The 11094-nt window shown below is 47.2% G+C and overlaps 1 protein-coding gene across 1 annotated transcript in view, besides 1 other annotated feature; it reads right to left on the bottom strand.

Moving 5' to 3' along the window:
* Positions 1035 to 6023: an enhancer, noted in NCBI's record as "VISTA enhancer mm1323". NCBI's record gives its function as "enhancer in: other[5/7]" and the evidence as "EXISTENCE:transgenic organism evidence [ECO:0001131][PMID:17130149]".
* Positions 2098 to 11094, bottom strand: part of Wipf2 (WAS/WASL interacting protein family, member 2) — a 41981-nt gene continuing 32984 nt past the window's right edge. Inside the window, exons 7-8 of the mRNA NM_197940.2 lie at positions 8844 to 8945; positions 2098 to 8031 (exon numbers count right to left, since the gene is read on the bottom strand). Of these exons, the coding sequence (NP_922922.1) occupies positions 7991 to 8031; positions 8844 to 8945 (143 nt within the window). The 3' untranslated portion in view covers positions 2098 to 7990. The remainder of the gene's footprint in view (positions 8032 to 8843; positions 8946 to 11094) is intronic.

Genomic DNA, 11094 nt, shown 5'->3' with positions numbered 1-11094 from the left:
ACTTTTGAGACCTCGGAGGAAAGGCGCGCGTTTACGAGCGCGTCACGCCGTAAAGCCTGGCGGGAAGTGTAGTTTTTTTTTTTTTTTTTTTTTTTTTGCCTCTACGCACATCTACTTCCGTATTTTTATTTCTACTTTGTCCTCCACCCAGCCTCCCCACCGTTGCCTAACGTCCTCATTCTACTGGGCTACCTTTGCTCATCTTATCTGCCAAACATCCCTATTTTCATTATTCTGGTGGGCTAGATTTTAAGAGGGCTACAAGGCCTACTTTTTGGGGGGCGGTCCTGTATGGCATGAAGCAAATGAATGTATAAGGTCACAGAATTTTCTGTGGGGAGGAGCTGATAACTCGAACCAGGGTATTTTTTTGGGGGGCGGGGGGGCAAGTTCTAGACCTATCTAAGCAAACTGACATCATCTCACTATTTGTTGACTTGCGCTTGCTCAGTGAGAAACAAGTGCAACACCAAACGTATAATTTCAAGGTCATACATTCCAAGTGCTGCCTTAACATCCATCTAGCTACACATCATAGGGAGTAAAATTATGTCTCTTTAATTTGAAAATCTCTTATGGCCAAGCACTAGGGTCTGGGACCCAAGGAAAAGAGTTATCGGCAAGGCAAGCTGAGCATTTAATGAAAAATGTAACTAGAGCAGCCATTTGCAGGCAGGTCAGGCTCCAAGGTTACTCGGGTTCTTCTAAAGACCAGAGCCCAATTCTAGGTAATGGTAAAGTCTATGGGATTTTGTTCTTGGTTTGTTTTGTTTTGGTTGTTATTGTTTTCTGAGACTTTTTATTTGTAGCTCTGGCTGTCTTGGAACTACGTAGACTAGGCTGGCCTTAAACTCAAGAGATCTGTCTGGGTCTGCCTCCCAAGTGCTGAGATTAAAGGTGTGCGCCACCACACCTGGCTATAGGATATATCTTTTATTGTCTGATACCAAATAAAACAGACACAAAGCTACAAGTAGGAGCACAACAGCACAATCGCCAGTTACCTCTCATTTCAAATAGCTGGGAAGAGCCAACGTAAGTGTGTGGGTCTGAGCTCGTTATTTTACCTCTATCACCTTAATTAGTCTTTATAAGCACCCGAGGAAGGTTTTTGGTTTTGTTTGGTTTGTTTATTTTTCGAGACAGGGTTTCTCTATAGCCCTGGCTGTCCTGGAACTCACTTTGTAGACCAGGCTGGCCTTGAACTCAGAAATCCCAAGTGCTGGGATTAAAGGCGTGTGCCATCACCGCCCGGCTCCCTAGGAAGTTTTTATAACTAATTGTAAGAGCTGATATTTGCATTTTAAATAGTCTGACAGAAAACTAAACTCTTGACTACCTAATTATGGAGGATTAAAGAGAGTTGGGTTCTAAACAGGTCAAGATGGTGAAGGGGTCCACTCTGTGAAGGTTTTCGAGCAGCTAAGCACTGACTCCAGAAGAAAACGAGCTGCCGTGGTAGATGGAGAACAGGCCACGGAAGGGAGGTTTTCAGCTTGGATGCTGTTTCTCCCAGGGCAGTGGAACCGGAGAGCACCTCCCTGGCTCACATCTTTGTAACTTGAGGACCTAAAACCTACCCACACACCGTCGTTGGAAATAGCAACATAGGTCCAGTCAGCTTAGGAGATGGTAGCTCAGGACCTACCTGAGTTACAGGGGAGGGAGCAGGGAAGTTGTATTTAATGTGCATATTGCAGCCTAGAAATGCATTCACCAGGTTTAAACAAACAAACAAACAAACAAACAAACAAGCATCAGCTCAAGAGAAGTCTGCAGAGTGAATGAGGCTATGCAGGCAGAAGACTGGGGCTGAACGGTAAAAGGTTATCTGCAGGAGGCTTCTGCTCCAGCAACCGCATACACACATCAGTTCATCTCTGTACCTTTGTACTCAGGTTCCTTCCTGGTCAGCCCCTCCTAAAGTCTTTCGATATCCTGCATAGCTTCCTCCTGCCGACTCTGACCTTGCCTATGGGCTTTGAAGGCACAGCCCAGGTCTCAGTCCTATCTTCCTGTGTAGATTCCTGCCACCAAGTCCACAACCAATGCTTGTCAAACAAAAGGATGAAAAGGACACTCTGTCAGGCTCATGTCCACTGTGTGCAGGAATGATTTTTATGGTTGGAAAGCACATACACAGTCTTTTAAATCTCAAAGCCATAAACGTAGAAGAATACATTTAATTATGTGCAAAAACAGATCAGACTGGGCGTCCGTGGTGTCAAAGGTGAAAAAGCCTTCTTGTAGTTCTTCTCTGGTGTGGTCATGATCCTGAGATTGGCATTTTACCATCTGCGGAGAATTCACAAGCAAGAGGAAGGTAGCTTCCGTCCCACGAGTTGCAGTTCATGGTCTGGGCCAGGAAATACTCGAGACACATTCACAGCACACACAGCTGTGCCTGAGCAATCAGCAGTGAGCAAGCTGGTGTTCTTATCACTTAACTCAAGCGGGGTCACAGAGCAGGAATCAAGTCACACTGGAAAGACCTGTCTGGCATCTTTCTTTGAGCATGTGCAAAGGTACACACAAGGACCAACGATACTATCGGAGTGAGGTCATTTACAGGGCTGGAAGTTGGGGGTCATTTAAGCAAATGCCATAATGCAGGCTATTAAGTCAGAAAGAATAATGAAATCAATAAATAGTTTATTATTCATATTAATAACAATAATGGATCAAATAATCAGGAATTCAGCCACTCTGGTAGTAACCTTTCCCCAGCAAGTTTTCCTAATCTAGATTCCCTGAGAGCAAGAGACAGACAGACAGACAGACAGACACACACCCCCATTATATCTACCTAGATTCCTTGAGAGCTATCTACACACACACACCCATTATAAACCCAGAGGGAAGTAACTGGCTGGTCTGCTATCAGTGAAAGTGCAGTCAAATTCAGTGGACTCAGCTGCAGTTACTATCAGTGGCAAACACAGAAACAAAGAGGCCTGGTAGAATTTTAACACCTAAAGTCAAAGCTCAAGAAAACCGGCTAAGATCTCGGCTGAAAAGGCAGTTGTGGTGGTCCAAACCTTGCACAGGAAGAAGCAAGAGGATCTAGTTCAAGGCTATCCTGGTCTACACAGTGAGTTCCAGGATCAGCAGGACTATGCAGAGCTTCACAAGATGTGGGCCCTGCCCCCACCTTTTCTTCCACTGTCTGGCGCGAATCGGCCTGGAAGCACGGGCACAGGAAGACAGAGTCTAAGGGGTCACAAGGAACAGACCCCACGGAAAGGAGCCTCTGGGGCTCCTTGAGAGAAAGGCAAGGGGAATGAAGCAGAAAATACAAAACAGAATCACTGGTTGGCCAGGCCAAAAGGGTGACTTCTAAAAAACGCACAGGCAGCCGGGCAGTGGTGGTGCACGCCTTTAATCCCAGCACTTGGGAGGCAGAGGCAGGCGGATTTCTGAGTTCGAGGCCAGCCTGGTCTACAGAGTGAGTTCCAGGATAGCCAGAGCTACACAGAGAAACCCTGTCTTGAAAAACCAACCAACCAAACAAACAAACAAAAAACAAAAACAAAAATAAAACGCACAGGCAGAAAGGCCCCAGAAAGCTGCAAGTGTTTCTGCCACACCCACCCACAGGTCCTCTCTTAAGGGAGCCTGAACTCAAACTGCCACGTTTGTCCAGAAGAGGAGACCATGGGGTTTCCTCCTCTCTCCCTGCAGTCACTTGAAACAGTATTGCTCACGACAAGAATACACAGAGGTTTTCCTTTTTGTTTTTTTCCTTTTAAGGTTTAATAAACTGCACAGAAAGAAACGTACCAAGGAATCCAACCTGAGACCAGATAATACATTTTATGCCGGGGGTAGGGGGACAGGGATCCGTGCTATTGTGGAGCAGCACTGTAACCTGAACAAAAACTCCACAGGAAATCACACAATAAATTATTTTTCAAAGAAACTGACGCACATGCAGATGGACACACACACGCGCACATGCACACAATCACTCTGGTCTCTTACTCAGTGTTGACTGTAACTTCCAGGCTGGAAACTGTGGGAAAGGAGAAGTTAGAAAAAAAAAAAGAGGGTGCGTGTGTGCGCTAAGCCCCTCTGCCACCAGGCGAGTAAGATGGAAGACAATCAGAGAAGAAACCCACCAAGCTGTAAGAAACAGGAGCAGAAAGGAAACAGCGGTTATCAAGGAAGGCTTTAATTAATGACGTCATAGAGGGGGAGGAAGAAAGCACAGAGATCTAACACAAGTAAAGGCACAATGAACACGGGATGGAGCGGAACCAGACCCTTCCTTCAGTTACATGGTTGCTGTTGGGTTTTTTGGTTTGTTTGCTTTTTTTTTTTTTTTCTTGGTTTAGTTTTTGCCTGTGATTGAAGGTGGTTATCTTTTTTTTTTTCCATTTTGTTTTCAAGAAATGAGTCTTGAAGGCAGACTCCTAATGGCCTCCTCTCTCCCCTCTCATTCCCTAAATTTGGGTGGTTTAACAGAGTCCCCCTGACCATGTAGCTAGGGACTGAGAGTCACAGGGAAGGGAAAGCTTACACCTGGAATGTGAAGAATCTGATTTACAGCTGATGGCAGGTTGGGTTTCCAGAAGGGCAGACAGCGCAGCCGTGCTATCAAAGGGCCTCTGAAGTCCTACCCTCCACCCGCAGAGCCTCAGAGGACAAAGGACCCCGGAGTCACATTTCCCCCACACTCCAGAAGCATTCAGCCTACAGATTAGTTTTCAAGTGATCAGGAGAACTCAAACATACCCCAACCCTGAGTTGCTCTGCAGCAAGTCTATTTACAGTACTCCCCACCCCTCACCTCCGCCTGGAGGTAAGTCCGGGTTCTAAGATGGGAAGCCACTGCGTGAGGGGATTCCCCCAGGGCAATGGCCAGTGACTAGTTTCTCTGCCTAGGCTAGGAAAGGGGGCAGGGAATGAATTGAATTCCTGGTGAGGACCGCCTCCCGTCCATCAGGCTGGGATGGCCCTAGTGGCTCACACAAGTGGCCAAGGCTGCGAAAAGGGCAGGGCTCTGCAGCTGCAGCAAATCCCAGGAGAGAGGAACCCACACCTGGAATATGAAGTACTTTGGTCCAGGTTTGGTGACTGGAGAAAGGGAAAGAGGAGCATCTAGCTCATTTGAAAATCAGAACCACCGCCTGACAGGGCAGGGCAGTAAGAAACAGCCATCCAGCGTTTCCCACTAGGGAAAAATACCACGAAAGCTGTGACAGAGCTTCTGGCTGCTTAGCTGGGCAATGTCTCTCCCCTTTGGGAGGGGACAAGGGGATTAAAGGGACTAAGTAATAGCCTCAACATGAGACCACCCAATCTTCCACTGAAGAGACGACATTCCCATGAGGACATCAAGGACAGTTTAAAGGGGAACAGTGTCAGGGTTTTCACAGCCCGGCTACCTTAAACCTGCATTACAAGCTGTGTACAATATATAAAACAGACCAACAATTTTGAGGATCACACTCCCATCTTCAATAGCAAATATACATGATAATAAATTTGTTATTAACAGCAGGACCAAATGATGAATAAGGCAAAGACATTTAAGTTAGGGGTTGTGTCATCAACACAATCCGTTAACTGGAGGAGCAAACTCACTCATGTAGATCTAAATTCAAGCCTTTTTTTGGTGGTGGTTCCACCAGGCAAAGACAACGAAAATATATCATCAATACCCACGCGGCACAGTCTGATTCTGGGGATTAGAAAGGGTGGCAGGTCAAGTCGAGGAAGGTACCATCAGCCCAAGCAAAAAGCCCGGGTTTGGCTTTGTGAGTAGATGTATGTGTGTGTATACAAATCTATATGTGTGTGTGTATATACATATATATATATATACACATACATAAATACGCACGCATATATCTGATGGTCTATGCTTCAGTAAGGGAAAATTTTCACACTTTGATAACATTGTACAAAAGGCATCAGCTCCCATTTCAACAACAAATGGGAAGACTTCACAGTTCAACCATTAGAATCTACCCTGGAACTCTCCAAGTGTCAGCTTTTTTTCCCTCTCTTCCCTTTGTTCAAGTTAGGATGCTGGGAGCGTAACTGCTAACAGATTTGAGAAGAAGATAAATAGTGAACAATTAAAAGTCCGGTAAGATCTAACCACTGCCTGTCCCAAAAGTCCAAGTGGTCCAAGAGCTGGCAATGGGCAACACTCAATAAATAAATGAACTAAGTTAGGTCCACTTTCTCCAGTCCTAGAAGATTTGGGTCTGACCTGGCATTACACACAGATCCTTAGCCTATGGTCCACTAGATTAGAAAGGTCCCTATGAGCCAAGCGTGGTGGCGCACACCTTTAGTCCCAGCACCTGGGAGGCAGAGACAGGGGATCTCTGAGTTTGAGGCCAGCCTGGTCTAGAAAATAAGTTCCAGGACAGCCAGGAATGCACAGAGAAACCCTGTCTTAGGGGGTGGGAGTGGAGTGGGGTGGGCGGAGAATAAAAATAAAAATAATAATAATAATAAAAAAAAAAAGGACAGCCCCTACGATAATTTAACCCCATGGTGTATCTGGAAGTTTTTCACTAGCTTCCCCTACCCAACTCAGAGAACAGCCTGGTCTCCCTACCGTGATGTAAGATCTGAGCAGCTTGTGCCCAGGTCAAGGACTGTCAGAAACCAACTTCTCTGGGTGTGGAGTTCAGGCGCCCCACACTGCTAGTGGAGAAGAGACACTTCCTGGCCAACAGAGCGGCCTCCGTTGGAACACCCACTTCCTGTGCTGTTTCCCTACACCTTGGAAGACTGAGAAACGATGTATTGCTGGCCGCCAGGGAAGACCCACCTCCTAGATGGCGGGCGGCATGCCTCCCTATGTCTTTGTGCTTGGCTTACAGGACTCTGTATTCCTCCTGAAGCTCCCTTTTCTACGCTGTGGCCTTAAACCCTGCAGTCTCAGTAAGGTATGGGTGGGTGGCAGAGAAAACAGGAAGAGCCTGCCGTCTGATGGGTGTGAGAGTCTCGCTATGAGCAGGCTGCCAAGACCTTACTGGCCCTGAAGAGCCAGACACTCCCATGAAGCCAGGGCTTCGGTTCCCTTCTTAAGTCTCCCTGGAGCTTTCCCCAAGGGCTGAAGGACTCAGGCTGCTGGCCACTTCAGGGTTAATCAGAAAAAACTGAAGCCATCAGGAGGCTGTGGCTAAGGCCCTATCTTTCCATGTCTTATAGGAAGTCTGTAGGGTTTGTGACTTGAGAATAGACAATGCCCTCAACAAAGTGGCTCTTCTCTTGTGGGATCGGGAAGGGACACAGTTCAGCCTAGCACCCTGGGGAAGGGGCAGGAGGTCCCAGAGCTCGGACAGCCCTGGCCCTTAGCTGCACAAGAGCTGACTGGCTCTGAAATGACCCTCCGTTGCTTCGTGCCCTTTACCGTTTAGTTAGCGGATCAGTACTTAGTGTGTATGCACTGCTCATCTCTTGGGATGGGGGAAGGGGATGAGAACAAAACCAAAACACTTGAAAATGAAGAAGACCCATGTCCTTGTCCTTTCTGTAACCCGACCTTTAAAACAGATCACTTCTCTGCAAACCCCCTCCCTGCATCATGGAACACCTCTCCTCAGAAGTTCTGGCCACACCAACCTCCTAAACTATGGGCTATAATGCACACACCACACTTCGCCCTCGGTGAATGACAGAGACAGGGGTTACACTTTCTGCCCTGCCCAATGTGAGTCCATTCACCACAACAAGGCACCTTTCCCTGGAAGAAAGCAGGAGGCGTGGAAGCTTTCTCCTCCTCTGGCTAGCAGGGCTTGCTGGAAGAAGGTGGAGATGGGAGTAGACCCTACTGCCAATAGAAAGAGTCCAATCACCGAGTCCAGAGAGGAGATGCATAGATGGAGCTGGGCTGGAGGATGCTCAGAGCCTGGGTTGGCTGCACTGGAGAAACACTGCAGGAGCTCTCATGCAGGGATTAGGGTTGGGAGGCCATCTGAGAAGAGGAGGTCCATCCTTTTCCTGAGGAGCAGGACTACGCCAAGCTTCACCTGAGAATGGGTGGGAGAGGTGGGGCTCCACGGGCAGCTGGAGAGAAAACAGAAGATAAATATATTCAGTGCACGCGCCCAAGGATAGAACAGTTCTGAAATGAGACAGCCTCCTTTTTTTAAAATTTTTTAATTTTTTTGAGACAGGGTTTCTCTGTGTAGTCCTGGCTGTCCTGGAACTCACTCTGTAGACCAGGCTGGCCTGGAACTCAGAAATCTGCTTGTCTCTGCCCCCCACCCCCTTCTTTTTTAAAGATCTATGGTTGGTTTTTTTTTTTTTTTTTTTTTTTTTTTTTTTTTGGTTTTTTCGAGACAGGGTTTCTCTATGTAGCCCTGGCTGTCCTGGAACTCACTTTGTAGACCAGGCTGGTCTCAAACTCAGAAATTCGCCTGCCTCTGCCTCCCAAGTGCTGGGATTAAAGGCGTGCGCCACCACGCCCGGCTAAGATCTGTTTTTAATGTATGTGAATGTTTTATATATCTATCTGTATACCAGAAGAGGTCATCGGATCCCATGAGACCAGATACAGATGGTTGTGAGCCATGTGTATTGAACTCAGGACCTCTAAAAAGAGCAGCTGGTGCTCCAAACTGCTGGGCCATCTCTCCAGTCCCTAAGACAGGCTCTTTAAGTCAATTTTTAACATCGGGAAGACTAGGGCTGGAGAGATGGCTTGGTAGGTAGGTGCTTGCTGCCAAGCCTGATGACCTGGGTTTAATGGCCAGGGTTCACCTGGTGGAAGGAGAAAACACTCATTGACATCTACACGTGAGGACGCACATCTGACCTCAGAGGACACATAGACCATGCCTCACACAATCCCAGAGCTTCCCTCCCTCCCCTCGCACCTCGGTTTGTTTTGCTGGGGTATACTCTTTGAAGATGTTTATATTCTTCTGGAGCAGGGAAGTCCTCCACTGGATGGAAGGAGTACTTGGATTCAAAGTCATCTGTGAAAAGACCAGAGTTACTAAGTCTCCCCTCCCATAGACTTGTGACTTCTTAGGAGCCTTCCTATTTACTAACCTCCTGTGGGCTCTGCTAACCGGAGAGCCTGCCTTACCCACCAAGCTCAAGAGCCCACGCCAGCACCAGCACTGCCCTGGGGGCGTCTCACGTACAGTGGATATCCAAAGACCCCTAATCTGGGGGCTGGGGAGGTGGGCAGTCAAGGAAGTGCTTGTCACGCAGGTATGAGGACTTCAGTTTGTATGCACAGCACCAGGCTGGGTATGGTGACAGGAGCCTGCAGCCCAGGATGTGGAGGCAGAGAAAAGGAGGATCAGTCACTGCGACTTGCTGGCCAGTCAGCAGGTCGGCTGTGGAGCTACAGGTTCAGTGAGAGAACTTGTCCCAGAAAAGTATGGTGGAGAGAGAATAATTTAGGAAGTTACCTAATGGTGACCTCTGGCCTCTCTACACACACACACACACACACACACACACACACACACACACACACACAGAAAAAAATTATTCATTTTTAAAAATTGTGTGTTGAGTGTTTTGCCTACATGTAAGTCTGTGCATCATGTACATTCAGTGCCCACAGAGGCCAGAGGAGAGCATCAGATTTCTGAGATAAGAGTTCCAGACTGTTGTGAGGCCCCCTGTGGGTGCTGGAAATTGAACCTGGGTCCTCTAAAGAGTAGTCAATACTCATCAGGCGTGGTTGCACACGCCTTTAATCCCAGCACTTGGGAGGCAGAGGCAGGCGGATTTCTGAGTTCGAGGCCAGCCTGGTCTACAAAGTGAGTTCCAGGACAGCCAGGACTATACAGAGAAACCCTGTATAGAAAGGAAAAGGAAAAGGAAAAAAGAAAAGAAAGAAAGAAGAGAAAGGGTCTCACTCTGTAGACCTGGCTAGTCTGGAACTGTGCAGACCAAGCTGGCCTCAAACTGGGAGAGCGCAGCTTGCCTCTGTCTCCCGACAGAGGAGATCAAGGTGTGCACCACCATGACCAGAGCTAGCTCCAGCCCTTGTAAAACTCCTAAGGCGTTTTAAGGTGATTCTTCAAATCTTTCCACCAAAAATCACATGCCATCGGAAAGGAGCTAATGCGTGCGTGCCGGCAGAAGGAACTCTCACTTTGTTCTAGAAACAAGGTGGGCTTAAAGGAAATTGTTATGGGAAATGAACTGAATTAAATTTACAAGGTGGTAGTCATTAACTTCAAATGGGAATATGTCTCTCTAACTGGTTGAGTTTCAAGCAGAAAGTTTTCTTTCAACCAAGGTTACCCTATATTGCTCTACAGTACATTTCACACAGCTGTGTTGGCCCCATTCCTACGTTCTAGGAGCCTTTACAAGATTCAAAAGTCTTACGGACACAGCCTGTTCAAACTTCAAGAGTTCCGTTTTTGCTTCAAAGCTTACTTTTTGTTTGTTTGTTTGTGTTTAGACAGGGTGTTGCTATGTATTACAGGCTACTTTTGAATTTAGGATTCTCCTGACTCAGCTAACCCTGTGTGCTGGGATTGCAGACATGTGCCACCATGCCCTAATATATTTTAAAGATGCAATATGGATATATATTCAAAGCAAAACCCTGGTATGTCTGTTATACACACACTGGAATGTGTTGGGAGATAGCAATTAAAGACCCTACAGTACTGAGAGTCACAGGAAACCTCATGGTCTGCTTTACAAGTCTTCAACAGGCCTGACAACAACACGTCTAGACATCATCTCTTGTGGCTCCATTCCAGACCGTGATGGGCTGAACTCATGAGGTGACCTCTCTTAAGTAGAGTCCTCCCGTTATAGCTTGGAAAGGTGATCCACTAGCTACTCATCCAGGCATTCCCCGGTTCTGTAGAGAGTAAAAGTGTGGTCCAAAGACAAAATGGCCTCCTAAAAAACTCAAGGCTGGTTCATCACTGGCCTCTGTATATTTTGCTTTTGTGGTGCTAGGGCTCAAACCAAGGGCCTCCGTAAGCTAAGCTTCTCTAGCTTTTTGTGCTTTTTCTGTAGTGCAAGGGATCGAAGCCAGGACCTTACACACATTAGGGTAGCGCTGTACCATGGCGCTTCATCCTGAGCCTCCTGAGTTTAAGTAACCAGTGTCCCCTCCTTGGATAGATACTTGAGTAAAGT

This window comes from Mus musculus, chromosome 11 (genome assembly GCF_000001635.26).
Source record: "Mus musculus strain C57BL/6J chromosome 11, GRCm38.p6 C57BL/6J".
NCBI lineage: Eukaryota > Metazoa > Chordata > Mammalia > Rodentia > Muridae > Mus > Mus musculus.
This window is presented reverse-complemented; position numbering and strand designations above follow the sequence as displayed.